Source organism: Scyliorhinus torazame, chromosome 8 (assembly GCF_047496885.1).
Source record: "Scyliorhinus torazame isolate Kashiwa2021f chromosome 8, sScyTor2.1, whole genome shotgun sequence".
NCBI lineage: Eukaryota > Metazoa > Chordata > Chondrichthyes > Carcharhiniformes > Scyliorhinidae > Scyliorhinus > Scyliorhinus torazame.
Genome location: NC_092714.1, coordinates 208,209,082 through 208,229,288, shown reverse-complemented (window position 1 = coordinate 208,229,288; position 20,207 = coordinate 208,209,082). Strand labels below are relative to the sequence as shown.

Here is a 20,207-nt window from a genome sequence, read left to right as displayed (position 1 = left end):
ACATGGATTACAGGAGTTTGAGGAGGCTGGCCACCACCATCTTCTCAAGGGCAATTAGGAGCAATAAATGTTGGCCTAGCAAGCGATGCCCACATCCCATGAATAAATAAAATGAAAGATGGAATAATAGTAGGAGGCTGCACAGGTTAATGCTTCAATTTCCAGGTAAGTGATTGGTTGGATCACAGAGGTCAGGACAAGGAACAAATGGGCCTTAAAAGTATGATCAGAGTTCAGTTCGGTATTAGTAAGGAAGAATGTAGGCCTTAAGAATACTATTGGGAAGTTGGGTAAGGTCGCAGGTCTCAGGGATACTGCTGGGGTGCGGATTGAAATTGCCGTCACCGATTGGGTGGAAGGAACTTGGACCTTGAGAGTACTGTTGGAAATATTAGTAGGAAAAGTTCTGTAGGGGGGGTGGTATGGGCTAGTACAGCGTCTAGGAGGTTGCGCCGGGGTGGAGGAGATAGGATGGACCTGGAAGTCAGAGGTAGGATTGAGTTTGGAGATCTTGTGAACAGGTGCAGTGGTAACCATCAGCAATTTTTAAAAAATTACATGGTGGTCAGGATTAGTTTTCGCCATAGGCAATGAGCAGTGGTGCTGGCTGTGGACAAAGTTAAGTTGTAACAGGTCCTTTATTTTCATATGCAAATGCACTAACAGCTGCTTCAGACATGGGTAAAAAACATCTTGTTTGCCCTGATAAGTCTGGTACGATTCAGAGCTGAAGTGTCACATCGGGTGGCATTTTGGTCCCTGATCAGCACCCGTAGTGACCAAATAACAGCGCTACCAATCCCAATTTGCATCCGTAATGTTTCTGAATGTCGGCAACAAAATATGAGTGCTGCCTAAGTAATCTAAAGCATGGTGCAAATAATTTGCAGAAAAGCCGCATTTATTTTCAGTTCCCCCCAAGTGAAGCTGAATAAATGGTAAACAAATGTATGCTGTTTTTAGAACAGAGTTAAAATATCACATGTTGTATATCTCTTGACGAATTACATTGTATAACAAAGAGTTTTGCAGCAATGTGGAAAGTGAGATGAAAGATGCAGTGTCCTTTGATTTCTTAAGTTGAATATCTGAACAATGTCAGTTCAGTCATTTCTAATTATCAGAAAATAAAGTACAATAAGTTCTCGATTCAAAGATTTAATAGTTATATAGCATTAAATCAAGATTGGTTATTTTTGTTGTAATGTCATGTCAGGCCATCGAGATTAGGGGCGGGATTCTCCGAGCCTCCGTGCCGAAATTGCAATTGGCCTGGGGGCGGAGAATCGACAGAGACCATTGACAGAGGCCCCCGCGGCGATTCTCCAACAAAAATTGGCCGAGTTCCTGACAGCGTGGTTCTAACCACGTTTTGCCTCTCGGGAAAGGCCAGCGCCAGCTGCGGACTCAGGGGGATTCTTCACTTGAGGGGGGGGGGCCCTCACGGATGGCCAGGCTAGCGATCAGGGACCACCAATCCGCTGGGCCCGCGCAATCTCGGGGGGACATATATTTTCGAGGCCAGTCAGCGGTGTGAGTCCGCCATGTTGCACGGGGCGGCCACCTTGCGCATGCACAGACTCCCGACCGGAGGTGCAGGGTCACGTATCCGCAGCCAGAGCTGCGGGGAGTACTCCTGGGGTCTGCTGGCCCCCTTCAGGTAGGAAAAATGCCCGCATTTTGACGCTGGAGTGGGGACATAGCCCCATTATTGGAGAATCCCGCCCTAGATCTTTTGTGTCAGGAAAATAGGGATGGCATAAAAATATTAGGGGAATGCAATGCATTGGAATCTTCTCAGCTGGTTGTATATTTTTAAGAAAGCATTGAAAAATTGTAAGCTGCTTAAGGCGGGGACAGATGGCTTCTGCTAATGGAACTAGTGCTTTTGATCTGTTGATGAGTTTAGCAACACTGCAAACATATTTATCCAAGATAAGTTGGTAAGAATGGGGAACAGAATATAAAGGGTTTTGAATTAAGAGTTAGAGGTTCAAAGGACAAGGGCTGGAATAATCTGGCCGTTTCCGCCAGCGGAATCTTCTGGTCCAGCCAACGGTGAACCCCCGGCTTGTGTTTCTCGGCGGCTGGGGGTCAATACAATGGGAAACCCTGTTGACAATGGCAAGGCCAGAATATTCTGCTGCTGGCCAATGGCAGGCCTCCTCTGCTGCCACAAAACAAGCCACGGGGAAAGAGGAAGCATACAACCCGGCCCAAGGTGTCAACTTTGCATTTGCACTCACAAAATTAATGTATTTAATTTGTCTTCTGAAGAGGTTAGCTCAGATAATTAAACCTATGCAAGTGTAGCTGCTTCAGACCTCAGCCACATATAACTGTTAACCCCAAGCAAGTTGTGTCTGGGAAGTGAGCCTGCCTTGAGAAGCCAGTTGTTTGTTTTATCGCAGAAGCAAACCCCAAAGAGATATAACTGCCTAGTGCAGTAAATATGGCGGGAGTTTTTAAATAGTTTTTAAAAATATATAAGATGTTGTGGAAGGCGCATGCGCAGTGGGGCCGGCGCCAATGCACGCATGCGCAGTGGCTCCCTTCTCCGCACCGGCCCCGACGCAACATAGTGTAGGGCTACAGGGGCCGGCGCGGAACAAAAGAGGCCCCCAGCCCGACAGGCCGGCCGTCGATTGGTAGGCCCCGATCGCGGGCCAGGCCACAGCGGAGGTCCCCCACCTCGGGGTCGGACTCCCCTCACCCCCCATCGGGTTTATCATCGGCCATCCTCTTAACAAAATAAAATACATTTTTATCAATAGTTGATATAAAACGTTCTTTTGTAACAGCCCCTTCACCATACTTCATCATACAGCATGGTAGCATAGTGGTTAGTACTATGGCTTCACAGCGCCAGGGTCTCAGGTTCTGTGCGGAGTCTGCTCGTTCACCCCTTGTCTGCGTGGGTTTCCTCCGGGAGCTCTGGTTTCCTCCCACAAGTCCCGAAAGACGTGCTGTTCGGTAATTTGGACATTCTGAATTCTCCCTCTGTGTACCCAAACAGGCCAGGAATGTGGCAACTAGGGGCTTTTCACAGTATCTTCATTGCAGTGTTAATGTAAGCCTTCTTGTGACAATAAAGATATTAATACTTGGTTTTTGTATGAAAGACGGTCGTGTGGAGTATTCTACTCAAGACCTTTTCATGTCTTACTCTGCAGAAACCCAACACTGGAATTTGTCTAGCTGCTGTATTAGAAAGGAAATTCTTCTTATAATCTGCAACTCTGAATACCTCAGAGCTTTTTTTGTACATTATTGTTGGTATCAAAGTAAATTATGCTAGAGTGAAACATTGTTTCTAAAAACAAAGGTGGTTTTGATTGTGGTGGGTAAAAGGCCTGAGCTGTGCTTCATCACCAGTGCCAATGCTTTTGGATACAATCCGTATTTGCCATGCCATAATTGTGTGCTCTGCAGAACAAGTGCTCTACTAGGGCACATCCATTTAATGTGAATGGCAAAGGAACCCAAAATTAGAAGAATTTTGTGATGCAGCAACATGTTATGATCTGGAAAGCATGATAACTTTCAGAAGGACATCAGATAAACACCAGAACATTTTCAGGGCCGGGGGAATGATACTAATCAAGCAGCTCTTTGAAGAGCCGTCAAGGGGTCAGTGGCTGAATGGTCTCTTTCTGTGCTGTATCATTCAATAATTCTCCGATCTGACACCATCCAAGTGACTATGAATAGTTGTAAAATGATTCGATTTGATTTATGCTCGAGACTTCCAATTAAAGTAAATGGGATTACTTAAAAACTTCATTGGGCATTCTTTCATAAAATGCTACATATTTTTCAGATGTCTGAATAATCTAGCCTGGGGATAAAGTGGGGAGATCGGGGTTCATTGGTGATGTCATGCTCTTTCATTCTCGGTGGCCGTTTTCTTAGTAAAACCTAGTGTGGGTGGTTTCTGTAATATTACTCCAGCACTGGCAATAATATGCACAGAGCTTTAAAGGAGTCATTTTCCCATGTAATATGTCAATAAGTATCCTTTGAACAAATTAATTATATTGGAGCAAACATCTGAACTTAATAAAAGGTATTTCAGACCCACCTTTAACGCAGGGCCAAAGACAACTTCCTCGCTTACTTCATGAAATCCAAGAATAATAGCTTCTAGTCTCTTGTCTGACTCCAACTTTTCATGAAATGGGTGAACAAAAATGCATTTTCTAACTTTACTAATAAAAGGCTAATAAAAGGGGATAATTTATTGCTGCTTAACCACATTGATTATAGGTAAAACGATATTTAAATTAGAAAGATTTCCTTAATATTGCTCTCCGAAACAAAAGTAGGTAACACGATAACCCTTGCATCACCAACGATGATTTTTTTTTTTATTCGTTCATGGGAAAAATCCTAATTGCCCTTGCGAGACAGTGAAGAGTCACATATAGGCCAGACCAGGTAAGGATGGCAGATTTCTTTTCCCTAAAGGGCATTAGTGAACCAGATGGGTTTTTATGACAATCGACAATGGTTATGGTTAATTGTTAAGACTTTTATTTCAGATTTTTATTGACTTCAAATTTCACCATCTGCAGTGGTGGGATTCAAACCCAGTGTCCCAAGCATTATCCTGAGTTTCTGGTTGCCAGTCCAGTGGCAATACCACTACACCACTGCCTGCCTTATGAGATGCAGAATCGATCAGAGGATAACTTCCTAATTGTAGCCATTACACCAAATGGAGGTGAGACATTCAACACAGGAAAGAAAGAAAGGAAAACTGAAGAAGGATTCCCTTTGCACAGGTCAATTATGCCTAACCCCACCAGGTGGTGTCAATGCCTTATTGGTGGAGCTTTATGTGCAAGTCATTTATCTGCTTTGTTCAGAAAAGGATGGAGAGGAGAGTTCAAGCAAAAAGAAGTGGAAAGTGCCTCACAAACTTCATATAAAAAGAAAATGTTCTTGAGTAAAATAGTTGGTTTTGTCAGTGCAATCACTTATTCCAGTGAACAACAAAGATTCTATTTAACAATTCAATTGAGAAGCAATGTGATTTTTCAGAAGATCACAGTGACTTCTCTCATTTTCATGTACTGTAAAATACGTCACATTTCACTTCAGCTGGGTGTGACATTTGATCCATGCCAGGCCCCTGATCCTTATTAACCATTACTCCAGTAGAAAAATACACATTTATCAACATACAGTAAGAGCATGGTTGGGCTTGGCTTTGGCACCCCCCCCCCTCACACAGAACCCCCCGCCTCCCCCCCACCCCGCAACCCATCACAGCTTCAGTGTCTAGGCACACATAGGAGATATAGCAAATCAGGCAAGCTACTGGAAGACTGCTGAGGGAACTAATAAACAAGCATGAATCACCAGTTTCAAGACAAGACAGGAGGGTATTTAAATTAGAGTCGTAGTGTCATACAGCGCGGAAAAGGCCCTTCGGCCCATCGCGTCTGCGCTGGTTAAAAACAACCACCTCGCCATTCTAATCCTATTTTCCAGCACTTGGACAATAGCCTTGTATGCCCTGGGATCACAAGTGCATATCTAAATACTTCTTAAATGTTATGAGGGTCTCTGCCTCCACCACCCTTTCAGGAAGTGAAGTCCAAACTCCCACCACCCTCTGGGTAAAAATGTTTTCCCTCACATCCCCTCGAAACCTCCTCCCTTTACGTTAAGCTCATGCGGCCGAGTAAAAAAAAAATCTAACTTTACTGATGATGTTCGCAGATATCCTGCAAAGAAAATGTGCGCGTGTATGTGCATGTGCAATACGGTTAGTAAGACCTGTGGGGTTAAATGCCTTACAGAAATTTCAGAGTGCCAAGACTGAATGACGAAGATTTTCCTCTTTCTAGGTAATTCTCGTTGCCTACTAAAAAAACATTGACACAACTGGCACTAAAAATGATTTCAAACCCGGTGACACATACATTTCTGTCAGTATGTGGGTTGCAGCACTGAACCAGCTTCCCGGAACAATGGAAGAGAAGGGTAGAAATGGAAAGTAAAGAAGAAATAGAAAAGAGCAAAGTTTATTTTCAAATTCACAAGAGAGCTGTTATTCACAGGGACATGCAAGGAGCAGCGAATGTAGGGTGAAGCGTTGTTTTAGAAAATAAAAGCAAGGGAAGACAAACATTCAGCGAACTGTGTCTCAATTGTTAATCTCAAATATGCTACGGTTTACCCTGACGTGGTTGACCGTGGTGTCGGTCTGTATCAAACAGAATGGCAAAACGTATTGACACAGATGCAATGCCTACGGCGTAATGGCCAGCATTTTTCTTAATGCTTAAATGAACCATAATTCAAAAGCTCAAAAAGCCTTGGTGGCTGCCAGACATACGTGGATGCCCGTACTGTGATTAGTTTCTTTCATACTTGAAACTGTTTAAGATGCTTCACTAATGATTTAGGTTTGTGGTCAAGCTTAGCCAGATTTAGACCAGTTTGCTGAACTGTCATCAGAATTGCTAGCCTCTCGCCAGCTGTTCACATTTCATGATGTCATTGGCGTGGATGGCACTATAAAAGATATCCAATTCCAACCCTGTAGACTTCGGACTGGAGAATATTCCGGGGGAATACTAGCTTTTAGGGGAGTAAATGAACAGGAAATATGGGCACAAAAATATAAGTAAAACAAACAAGTTGTAATGAAATTGAAAATAGATCTACCTCACAACCACATACAAATATAACCTTTATCATTCACTGCTCTCTTCAATTGAAGGAATTGATGCAAACGATTGGTAAGAATGTTCTTTGTGAGGTGGAGAGATAAACAAACCTGTTGGAACAATTTCTAAATGTATTTTTGAGTCAAAGCTGAACTAAGCTGCTTATAGTCTCAGCTTCAAGTCAGAATGTTGCAGATTTCAATATCTCACAGGACGTTCGCACATATTCTAGGTTATGCCTTCAGCCATCTAGGCCTCAAGTTCTCAAATTTACTCCCTAAACCTCTCCACCCATTTCCCCTATTACAAAACGCTTCTTAGAAGCTATCTCTTTTTATCAAGATTTTGATCATCTGCCCTATTCTCCCCGTCTTAGGCTCAGCGTCAGGCTATGGCTCATTCTGCTCCTATGAAGTATCTTAGGATGCTGTGCCATGTTAAAAATACCACATAATGCAAGTAGCTGTTGCAATTTTTAAAAAAGCTAACTTAAATGACAGTTTCTGGTATAAAGAAAGGGTTTTTTTTTGCTGTTTAATCAACAAAAACTGAACTTTGTAAGATCTTGTGATAAATCCTGTGCTGATTTTTTTCCACTGATAGCTGTTAACTAACAACCAACAAGGCAAGAAATTTGAACGGGAGTTATTTGTTATTAAAATCGAAATGAATATACTTAATTTCCAAATCGCTTTGCATATCATTCCTTGTGGATACATTTGAATGCTCACACATGCTTGTTCTCCTGGACACATTTCCAAACCTGTTTCACGGTCCTTTCACAAATAACTTCCTCTCTTGTCACATAGTTTTATCTCCCCTCCCCCTTCACCACTACGCCACATAAATACAAGTGTCTGAGCCACACTAGTATTACGCTATCAGGAAATGTGATACATGTTGCCTGCCGTTCCCCATCTCAACATGCAATGGATATTAAATCAATACTTCTCTTCCTGCATCTTAAATCTACATAATATCTATTCCCTAACAACTAACCGTAATGTTTAATATGTGCAAGGAGAGTGATAACATTGATTTCAGTCCCGTTACACAAATATTGCATGCTTTACGTTTGCAAAGTGCTGCGACTTTTGGCCAGATCTAAAAAATAGAGGAAGAAGCATCGAGATGAAAAAAAAAGCCGCAGATCTCAGTCAAAGGATGTGAACCCAGTTCATGTGTAGCCCACAAGCAGAAACAAATGAGGACAGCCAGCTACTACGCAAAAATTGGTGGTGTACACACCAAGGAACCATCAGAACTTTCTGTTTTAGGGAGAATTTCATATTTTTAAACATTTCATTTTACGAGGTTAATTGAAGTAGTGCAGTTAGGATGTGTTATGAACAATAATCAAGACATTCACAAGACAAATTGGGCTGCATTAATGACGAGATGTTTCTTGGAAATGTAACAAGAGGATTTTAGCTTCAGAGAAGAGTGGCAGAATGCACAGCCAAAGCAGTGGGGGATCAGATTCATTCTGAGACCAGGGGCGAAGTTCTCCGGTATCGGCGCGATGTCCGCTGACTGGCGCCCAAAACGGCGCAAATCAGTCGGGCATCGCGCCGCCCCAAAGGTGCGGAATGCTCCGCATCTTGGGGGGGCCGAGCCCCAACCTTAAGGGGCTAGGCCCGCACCGGATGAAATTCCGCCCCACCAGCTGGCGGAAAAGGCCTTTGGTACCCCGCCAGCTGGCGCGGAAATGACATCTCCGGGTGGCGCATGCGCGGGAGCGTTAGCGGCTGCTGACGGCATTCCCGCGCATGCGCAATGGAGGGAGTCTCTTCCACTTCCGCCATGGTGGAGACCGTGGCGAAGGCGGAAGGAAAAGAGTGCCCCCACGGCACAAGCCCGCCCGCGGATCGGTGGGCCCCTATCGCGGACCAGGCCACCGTGGGGGCACCCACCGGGGCCAGATCGCACCCCCCCCAGGACCCCGGAGCCCGCCTGCGCTGCCTTGTCCCACCGGTAAGGTAGGTGGTTTAATCTACGCCGGCGGGACAGGCATTTTAGCGGCGGGACTTCAGCCCATCCGGGCGGGAGAATTGCGCGGGGGGGCCCGCCAACCGGCACGGCGTGATTCCCGCCCCCGCCGAATATCCGGTGCCGGAGAATTCAGCAACCGGCGGGGCGGGATTCACGCCAGCCCCCGGCGATTCTCTGACCCGGCGGGGAGGTCGGAGAATCTCGCCCCAGATATTATTAACGTGCATCTGGCGAGCTGCACTCCCTGAGAGGTCACCTTGCTACTGCTCTAGCCTAACCTGAGTCTAGCATCCAATCCAATTTGCTAGTAAATCTCAGAAGTGATCACACCGGTGTCTGGTAAATGCATTAAACATGTGCTTTCACTGAAGAGGGTGATGTTGACAAAGAGCAAGAAATGTATTTTCACAGTTGATTGTCTCTATTCAGTCCACCATACAGCAGTGTCTTTTCTCTATCTACTTTAGCCAGGACTCTGAATTGGATATCAAAATCTAAGACATGCCTAGGTCAATCCGAAGCTTTGAAGTGTTAATAGATATCAGGTGTAGCTAAATCAGTGTACAACATTGACCTCCACCTAAAGCAAGCTATGTCAAGAAAAACCGTGGCAGAATTACAGGCTATTCAAAAATGTTAAAATTTACTCCATCGATTCCAGTGTTTTTTGTAAACCATACTGTGCTCGCAACACAGTAAAATAATTTCACCAAAAGATTCCAAGTGACACATCAGTGTGGGTAGGTGTTTGAAATAAAACCACAAGGCATTGAAGGAATTTTCAACTTCCGCCCAAGACGATTTGTGTAGTCTGTGGTGTTGCTGCACTGATCGCCTGGAGCCAGCATCAGCATAATTTGAGTGAGCTGTCCAGTGCTCAGTATAACGGCGCACCAATATTCTGGCTCCAAAAAGCTTTTTCAACCTTTTCCAGGATGGCCCTGCTAAGGGCTGACGCTTGGGCTGCTCATTACCTGCTGCAAATTAGCGGAGTGTGTTTGAATGGGGTTCTACAACCAATGTTTCAGGTGGGCATAATCTGCACATATTTAAAGGCCCCGCTGAAACTTGTAATAGGTGCCTCTTGGGGGCAGTGAAGGTCTTGCCCCTCCCTCAATAATTAACCCCCCAACTCCAGTTTTAGAGCTGATGAAAGTCAACTCCCAATGTTTTGAAATAAGTGAAACCTGGCTGTGCTTCAGGTTTCTCTTTGATAAATGCATGTAAATGTTCTTCGAACAGTATGACTGTGTGTTACAGTCAGAAATAGGAAATTCATTGATTACAATTTATTTAAAATATACCTTGGTCAAGCAAAAAAGATTAATCTTGAGGAATGAAAATAAAAATCATAGGGTTAAAGGCTTTGCTTCGGTCTAAGTTCTTCAAGTGTTATGCTTGGACAAGAAATTCTATGCTTCTAGGAATAAGTCAAACCATCTATCATATTTAAACGGGTTACCTGGACAACAGGATGGCCGCCACTTGGTGCTTTAACTGCCCCCCGGCTGCCTTCTGTTTCATAGTGAGCCCGATGGTGAGGCTTAGGTTGTATCTCAATCTTCAACTCATATGATCCTGATCGACTTGGCAGCTGCCACTCCAAAGGAGGAAGAGAAGGGACGCTGTAAAAAAAAAAACAAATGGCATGTAATTTTATAATTCATTGCAATGTATAAAACACAATTGTTTCAGTATTTCAACAATACTTGGTAAATTTTGCTCAGAGCCGTCTTTGATCTCGTCCTATCCTTTGGCTATGTGTAAGCTTCATGTTATGAGGTGCATTAACATTTCTACTTTTCCCAATCCATCTAACCTGCATGCCTTTGGACTGTGGGAGGAAACCAGAGCACCCAGAGGAAACCCACGCAGATACGGGTAGAATGTGCAGACTCCACGCAGACAGTGACCCAAGCCAGGAATCGAACCTGGGTCGCTGGCACTGTGAAACAACCGTGCTAACTACTGTGTTACCATGCCGCTCACTTCCTTGAATATCTTTCTGGTCATTTTAAAAATCATCAGTACATAAATAACAAAACAAACATGATATTTTAATTGACCAGAATTATTTGACAGGATTCTCCCTGACGTGTTGGGTTCAGCAATGCATTAGGATTGCCAACTGCCACATTGTAACATGGCAAGACGCAGATCTGAACTAAGGCCTCAAGCAGGAAGTTTCCAGTAGATGACAGGTTGGAGAGGGCTGACATCCGGGGAGCCGTGAAACCTTTTCATGAGAAGTCAAGAACAATCATTAGCTGCTATCGTGTGTTTTCATTCAACGGAAAACACAGCAAAACTGCCAGACACTGGAAGCAAGGCGCCCACTCTCCCCAATCCTTAACTACCACCCCACACTCCCCCCTCCCCCATATCCACCCACCCCGGCACCCAAAACCCAAAAAGGGACTGCAGCTTGAATTCGGTCCACCTAAAGAGGGAAATAACCCAAACTATGTTGATCTAGTTAACGGGCAACAAGGTCTCAGATCCCAACACAGTTATTCATAATATAAAATGGCTTCTGTTCGATTTTAATTAATACTGAATTGTTATTGACAGACAATTTGTATCTGGAAATATACCACAATGTTTACTGCAAGATTAGGACATATTTTCCTGATATCTCTGTATGTAGTTTGCATCAATTATATTCTGGTCTGGAGGAACTATGATTTTTTTAAATATTTTAATTAAGGTATTTTTATATACAAACCAACACAAGAGTAAGAACAAACAGAAACCACATAACAAATAAATAACTACCCAAGTGCCCCAACCTCCCTGCCGTTCCCCTCCACCCAATCTGAGGAACTGTGATTTGATGTTAAAATATCTACCTTCTACTACACATTGCAAAAACAATCTTTTTTTGTTGGAACGCTTCCTGTTTAACATTCTGTTATTTCTCTTTTCAAACTCACTTCCCCATTTATTTCCAAATTTGACTCACGAGCAAAAAAGTCATGAGAGATATTCTTCAACCAATGTCGGTCATGATTTCAACAGACAAAATCACCATCATGTTTCCTTTTCACAAATTAGAAGCAGCAGGACATTAAATCAAGATATACTATTATTTCCAACTTTCAGTTTTCTCCCAACTACATTTGTTTTCATATCAATGAAGCTATGCTGTGCTTTAGAAATATTTTAACTTTGACCCTGTCCAATAAACAGAACAGTGCACACTTAGGATACATGCAGACCAGTGCACTATGGAATAGTTTGGTTTCAGCTTCAAATATACAACATTTATTTTTTAAAGATTACCTGCAGTGACAAAACTAGAGAATTTTGGTGTAATAACCTGACCATTAATACCAAAAGGGAAAATTCACCCATTCTCATCCAAAATTTTATAGATGAAAAATACTAACGAGCTTTGTGCCAAGATCTGCACTGTAATCTTAGAGCTCTGGTAAATGATTTAAGGACGTGCATGAATAATGAACACAATGACCGGAATTCTCCTGCCGCTCATGCCGGAGGGATTTTCTGCTCCCGCCAGCAGCGCATTCCCGCCACGGGTTTCCTGGTGGTGTGGGGTGACTTCAATGGGAATTCAATGACATACACACAGCTGGGAGGCCGAGAATCCCTCCTAATCTGTGTTGACATTAACTTTAACGTGCACAATGCTTAATCTTCTACGTGAGGGGGTGGATGTGGGACAGTTCTTAATGTTTCCCCACCTGTAGATTAATTTCATTCTTATTAATGTGGAACTCAAAATTGTAGAGTCTAAATACAAGTGATGTATTGGTAGCTATGGGGGTTTCCCATAAAATGAGGAAGGCCTGAATTCTCCTGCTGTTCCCGCAGACGGTGCACCTGCACTGGTTTCCTGGTGGCGTGGGGAGGGATCAATGGGAAATCTCATTGACAGTGGCAGGACCAGAGGATCCCGGCAAATGGCGCGCTGCCTCCCCTCCATGAGAAAAATGTCACAGGGAAGCCAAAAGATCCCCCCAACTTCATTTTGAGCGGGAAAACCAGTGAGAATCCTGTTTGTTGTTCTGGCATGATTCCCATCGCAATTCACTCACACTTGGTCAATTTTGGGGGGAGTTTGGGGAGTTGTGTCATTGGATCCAGCTGACAGGGCAGGCAGAGCCTAGACGAGGATTTAACGTCTCATCTGAAAGGTGGTTGCTGGGGGGCAGCGGCGTAGTGGTATTATCGCTGGACCCAGTAATCCAGAGACCCAGTGTCATGCTCAGACTCTTGGGACCCGGGTTCGAATCCCATCATGGCAGATGGTGACATTTCAATTCAATAAAAATCTGGAATTAAAAGTCTAAAAGGTGACCATGAAACCATTGTTGACTGTCGTAAGAAACAATCTCATTCACGAATGTCCTTTAGGGAAGGAAATCTGTCTTCCTTACTTGCCTGGCCTATATATGACTCCAGACCCACAGAGCAATGTGGTTGATTCTTAAATGCCCTCAGGGATGGGCAATAAATGCTGGCCCAGCCAGCAACACCTACATCCCAAGAAAGGATAAGCAAAAAACTCCCTCAGTATCCACTGGAGTGGCAGCCAGGTTCATGTGCCTATGATCTCCTGGCTCAGAGGAGAGAGTGCAACTAGAGAGCCACAGCTGACAAATGATGCAGGCCTATATGCAGCCCTCTAACACAACTGTGTGGATATTTTTGCTGGGCCATCACTTCAAGAAATTAAAGGACAGCCTTCAAACAAAATGCACCACATATTATCAGTGTGGGTTGTGCATTTCTCACTGGATATGTGCAGCTAAGTCACTCGTAACACTGTGCATTTCAACAATTTAAATTAATGAATACTCATGCAAATACTGCAAGTACTGCTGCCTTTGTCCCTTTGGCATAGGTGGGTGGGGAAAGCAGGAGATAAAAGAGATTAGCAATTTGCAGATGACTTGCTGGATTGGACAATTCTGACGTTTTCAAACTTTTAAACCTTGCAGTAGGGCCGGCCATGGAAGGTGAAGACCAACAAGCTTGGTAACTGATTTACTTACGCACATTTGTATTTTTCAACAAAAAAAAATTAAGAATTACTATATCAGCAGAAGCAATAGTAAGAAGAACGCAGCATTAAAGGGCATGTTGGAAATATTGTTTAACTGGTTTCAAAGGCTCTGTGCGCTATCCTTTCGTCCCTCGGAGAAAATTCTTCAATTTTAAGACCAGCATTTGAAAAAAAATCTGACTCATACAGAATCCCCAAAGTATCCCTTTTGAATTCTTTTAAATTTAAATTCCTTGGCCAGAATTCTACAGCTGATAGGATTCCCTTGAAACAAAAGCTCAGTCGTGGTGTACAATGCTAGCCTCCAAGCCTGGGACCATCGGGAACACCAGTCCAGGCCTGGGTTACAGATTTTAAAGTCCCGTCATGAGGCCCTATTGAACAAGCCTCAGTCCACCCAGTACAGAAACTCGTGCTTCACGAACCGCACTGGGGGGTAAATTGACGATCCCCCCCCCCCCCCCCCCCCCCCGTGGTCTTCATGGGTGACATAACATCCCTCCCCTCTCAAGTGCGATTCTTCCCTGATGCTTCCACGGCAATGAGATCCCTTCCACCTCTTTACACCTGGCCTCGGGTCCGCAGCAGGCGGAGCCGGATCGGGAGGTGTAAAATGGACAGGTGACCTTTGCTTCCTCAGAGAATGTGTGAGGGTCAGCAGCGCAGGTTCTTCATCACTAGCGGCCACTAGTGGCAAACCTGATTGCTCAGCCTCCATGTAAGAACCTGAGGCTTCACTATTAGGGGAGATGGGCATTAGGTCCTCTGTGGGCTATAGCCCTTTGCTATAGGCGGCCACGACTGGGGTCAGAGATGTAGTTTCGGCGGGAGCGAGCTCCCTTCTTCTAAAGTAGTCCAGGTGATTCCTCAGAACTTCCCTTTGCACCTTCACCTTGTAGGAGATGTGCCCCATCTTTTCTTGTATGACTCCGGGGACCCAGCTGAACCCACCTCCAAAGTTTCGAATGCAGACAGCGTCTCCAGTCTTTAACATTCTCTCGGGTCTCATGGCCCCATGATTCCTTTTTAGATTCTCCTGTTTGGACTCCACCCTCCTTGCCAAATTTGGAGAAGGCAGATTCAACCAGCTCTCGCGTCGTGGTATGGGGTGTGGTTCTGTAATTGAACAGAAATCACGCCAAACTTGGCTCCATGGACCGGCCGGCTGCTTCTTCATTCCGATTTTGAAAGGCTGCACTGCCCACTCTGCCAGACCATTGGACAATGGGTGAAATGGTGCCGTCCTAATGTGCTTGATACCATTCGGTTTCAGAAAAGCCTGGAACTCCCCACTAGTGAAGGCTGTACCACTGGCAGAGACTAAGACATGGTTTTCTGTGAATGCAAAAGCTATTCCAGAATTTCTCAATTATAGCTTGGGAAATTGTAGAGGTCATGCTGTGTACTTCCATTCATTTGAAATGGGCATTGATTAAGCACATAGAACCTAAAAACGGACCAGCGAAGTCGACAGGTACCCACACCCATGATCTGCGTGGCCACTTCATGGGTGTAGAGAGGCCAAAGGGGGGAACTTCTGGTTTCCTTGGCATAAGCTGTATTGGTTTACCAGATCGATAATATCCGTGTCGAGCCCGGGCCACCAAATATAGCTCCATCGCGAGTATCTTCAATTTGGATACCCCAGGATGGCCGTTCCATTAAGATTTGGCGCAGCCCTGGGTGAGGAACAGCTACCCAGGATCCTCACAGGATTATACCGTCCTCAACACTCAGTTCTTCCCTCTTGTATAGGGAGGGTTTCATCTCATCCGAGGGTTGTCCTCAGATCCTGGCAATCAGGACCATGTGTCTCAGTTTGGACAATATAGGGTCCTTTTGTGTTCAAGCCTTGATCAGTTTTGCTGATACCGTAAGGTCTTTAAGAAATTTAAGGTCACGGTGACCTCACGCCAGCAAGGGAGTCAGGCTTGTGGACAGTGGGGGACGATTCAGGGCATCAGCTTTGGCTATTCACCCAGGGCGATGCTCTAGGGAGTATTAGTAGGCTGCCAGTATCAAGGCACATGCTGTATCCGGGCTGAGGTGACATGAGGGAATGCCCTATCTTCTTTAAAAAAGCCCAGTAAAGGCTTGTGGTCTGTCACTATCATAAACGGACATACTGGTGGAATTTTTTTACACCAAAGCTGACCTCCAAGCCCTCCTTTTCAATTCGTGAGTACACCGCTCTGCATACAGAAGAGTCCTTGGCAGGTGGGCGATGGGCTGTTCCATGCCATCTTCCCAAAATTGCAAAAGTACCATTGCAACTCCAAAGGGAGAGGCATCGCATGTCATTATGGGCCCCTTCTTGGAATCATAATGGGCTAGTATGTTAGGTAATAATAGCTGCCATTTTACTTTCATCTTGTGTCACCTGCCACGACCATTTCTGGTGTTTCTCCAACAGCCAGATGCAATGATGACAGCAGAGAGGCCACGTTTGGGATGAATTTTCCATAATAATTGACCAGTTCCAGGGAGGATTTCAATTCTGTGGTATTTTGTGGGATAGGCACTTCTTTAATAGCTTTGACCTCATCCTCCATGGGGTGTAGGCCTTTCTTGTCCACCATGTATCCTGGAAAGATTAGCTCATTCACTTGGAGTACGTACTTTTCGTGTTTGAGGTGTACCCTTGCTTTTGGAAACTGCCACAAGATCTCTTCCAGGTTTGCTAGATGCTCCTGCTGTGTCGTCCCTGTAATCAATATGTCATCAAGATACACCGCCACCTTGGGTAATTCTTGGACTCTGTTTCTCCATAACACGCTACAATATGGCATATGCCAATGAGAATCCAAAGGACAGGAATGTATATTCATACAGACCCTTGTATGGATTAATCATGGCATATTTACGGGCCAGTTCATCTAGTTCAAACTGGAGTTAGCTGTGACTCATGTTTTCTGAAGGTCTGGTCATCTGCTAGTTTGGCATATAAGTGTTCTATTCATCGCACGTGGTACTGATCCAGTTTTGAGACCCTGTTGACTGTGAGTTTAAAGTCCGCAAAGATGAACTGATTTATCGGGTTTGAGGACAGGAACGACGGGTGCAGCCCACTCCCTGAAATACACTGGTCGTATTATCCCAAGGTTTTGCTTTCTACTTTCTCGAACAACGAATATGAGACAGTCGTGCTCTGAAGCACTTTGACATGGCATCGGGATCAACATAGATTCTGGCTCTGGCTCCCTTTATTTTTCCAAGGACCTCTTGGAAGACTTCAGGGTATTTAATAATAATTGTGTATGTCCTCCAACACCCAATTTTACAATTTCCAGCCAGTCCAGTTTGAACTGCCAGGACCAATCTCTGCCCATGAGAGCACAATGATGAGTGGAAGTGACTGTTGTCTATAGGTTACCTGAGTCATTGTCATTCCCAAAATTTGCAAAGGTTCTCCTGTGTAGGTGGCTACTCTAGCCGTGGTGTCCTTTAGACTTCAAGGTAGAATGCCAGTCCAGAGGCACGTAAATGTCTGTTCTCCAATGACGGAGACAGCAACCCCTGTATCCGCCTCCATCTCTAGGGTAACAATTCACGAGTGGCCTTATCATTATTGGGGTGACCTTGGTCGTGATGATGCAGTTCAACTGCATCGTCTGTTCATCTGGAGGCTGGTTTACCTGCATGGTATGAACCTCTGCTGGTCTTGGCTTCTTGCCTGAGTAGTACACATATTGCTGATTCCGGCAGCCTTGCCTTGGTTGCATTTACAATAGTCCCTTGGCTGACACTTGCATTCCTCTGGAATGGTTTCTCTGGTATACCTGGGGTTGGCATGTGGTTTCATTGACTGCCAGGGGGCACCCACAGAGTTTTGGGTCGGTAATCGCCGGTGCACATCGGGGCATTCATCCGAAGTGTGGGCTTCCCTGTGTGAGGCCCCTCCTTCCAACCTGAGGATGCTACTCTCTGGTCTCCCTTGTAGTCCCTGAGCCCCTTTCTCAGTGTTCTCCAGGGACAGGGCTATCTCAATGGCCCTTTTCAGGTCTAGATTGGGCTCTGCCAGTAATTTCTTCTGAGTCATGACATTGTTAATTCCACACACCAATTTATCATGTAGCACCTCGGTGAGGGGTGGGCCGAATTCGCAGTATTCTGCCATCTACTGAAGAATTCAGTGACGGTTCCCCCAGGGTCCTCCCTACCATATTAAAATGGTATCGTTGGAGGCTTTGGGTCATAGTGATATTGCGCTGGTCTACCAGCTCGTCAAAGGTTTTGGAGTTAAAGGCTGCTGGATAGATTAGACATTTTATGATGCTCAATGTCAGGGTCCCGCACGCTGTCAGGAGGATTACTTTTTTCTTTTCATCTCCTTCAATGTCGTTGGCCTGAAAGAAACAGCGCATGTGCTCTGCATATTGGGCCCAGTCTTCTACAGTAACACCAAACGGCTTGAGTTGACCAAAAAAGGCATTTTGTTTTTTTTGTTTTGCTTACCAGAGAGCTGTTTGCTTTATTTTAAAGGCTGCTTGGAATCTTGTTTTTACTCCTCGTCGCCAATGTAAAAGCTCCAGTCGAGGTTCGGCTAACCCAAACTCAGGTTTAGTCTTTGAACCAGAAGAAGCGTACAATGCTATCGTCCCAGACTGGGATCATTGGGAACACCGGTCTGGGCCTGGGTTACACATTTTAAAGTCCTGCCAGTGAGTCCCTATTGGGCGAGCCTCCACCTGCTCCACATGGGAGCTCGTACTCCATGAACCCCATGGGGCAATCAATCAAATCCCCTCATGGTCTTAGTGGGCATCATAACAATAACAGTCACAATTAACATCATTTATGGCTGTGACAAAGGTAAACTTCCCCTCCTCAGCCTTCTCAGCTTGTCTGCAACCTCTGACACAGTTGACTATACCAACCCTCTTCCAGCAGTGCTCCACTGTCATCCAACTGGGTGGGACTACTCTCACCTGGTTCCATTCTTATCTTTCTAATTGTAGCCATAAAATCACTTACAATTACTCTGTGTATTCTAGTGTCCTTCAAGGATCTGGACTGGCTCCTTCTATTTTTCATCTACACAATGGCCCTCGGTGACGTTATCCAAAGGCACAGTGTTAGTTTTCACATATACACTGACAACACCTATTTCTAACTCGCCACCACCTCTTGCAACTTTTTCACTGTTGCTAAATCATGCTGTCTATCCAACATCCAGTTCTGGATGCACATAAATGTCCTCCAATTAAATATTGGGAAGACTGAAGCCATTGTTTTTGGTCCGTGCTCCAAACTCCATTTCATAGCTACCGACTCCATCCCTCCCTCTAGCTGGCAACTGTTTGAGATTAAGCCACTTTGTTTACAGCGTTGGTGTCACATTTGATCTGCAGATCAAATTGCAAACTCTTTCTCCTGCCACCACCAAGGCTGCCTATTTCCACCGACATAACATTGCCCAACTTCACCCTCATCTGCCACTGAGACCCTCACACATATCTTTGTTAACTCTAAGTCGACTATTCTAAGACACTCCTGGTTGGTCTCCCACATACTATCCTTTGTAAACTTGAGGTCTTCCAAAACTCTGATGCCTGTGCGTGATCTTAGAACATAAGAACATAAGAACAAGGAGCAGGAGTAGGCCATCTGGCCCCTCGAGCCTGCTCCGCCATTCAATGAGATCATGGCTGATCTTTTGTGGACTCAGCTCCACTTTCTGGCCCGAACACCATAACCCTTTATTCCTTTATTCTCCAAAAAACTATCTATCTTTTTCTTGAAAACGTTTAATGAAGGAGCCTCAACAGCTTCATTGGGCAGGGAATTCCATAGATTCACAACCCTTTGGGTGAAGAAGTTCCTCCTAAACTCAGTCCTAAATCTACTTTCCCTTATTTTGAGGCTATGCCTCCTAGTTCTGCTTTCACCCGACAGTGGAAACAACTTGCCCGCATCTATCCTATCTGTTCCCTTCATAATTTTATATGTTTCTATAAGATGCCCCGCATCCTCCTAAATTCCAAGGAGTACAGTCCCAGTCTACTCAACCTCTCCTCATAATCCAACACCCTCAGCTCTGGGATTAACCTCGTGAATCTCCTCTGCACACCGTCCAGCACCAGTACGTCCTTTCTCAGGTAAGGAGACAAAACTGAACACAATACTCCAGGTGTGGCCTCACGAACACCTTATACAGTCGCAGCATAACCTCCCTAGTCTTAAACTCCATCCTTCTAGCAATGAAGGATAAAACTCCATTTGCCTTCTTAATTACCTGTTGCACCTGTAAAGCAACTTTTTACAACTCATGCACTAGCACACCCAGGTCCCTCTGCACAGCAGCATGTTTTAATATTTTATCGTTTAAATAATAATCCCTTTTGCTGTTATTCCTACCAAAATGGATAGCCTCTACATATATATATCTTGCAGCAAGTCCCATTTCCTTACCATCCACATGCTCGCTGATGTTACACTGGATCCCAGTCAAGCAACATTTTGACATTAAAATTCTAATTTTCCTTTTCAAATCCATCCATGGGCAT

General features: G+C 44.7%; 1 protein-coding gene across 3 annotated transcripts in view; it reads right to left on the bottom strand.

Moving 5' to 3' along the window:
- Positions 1 to 20,207, bottom strand: part of nfatc2a (nuclear factor of activated T cells 2a) — a 246,738-nt gene that overhangs the window by 179,892 nt on the left and 46,639 nt on the right. For all 3 annotated transcript variants that reach the window (XM_072514718.1, XM_072514715.1, XM_072514716.1), the window contains exon 3: positions 10,135 to 10,297. In XM_072514718.1, coding sequence (XP_072370819.1) covers positions 10,135 to 10,297 — 163 coding nt within the window. The remainder of the gene's footprint in view (positions 1 to 10,134; positions 10,298 to 20,207) is intronic.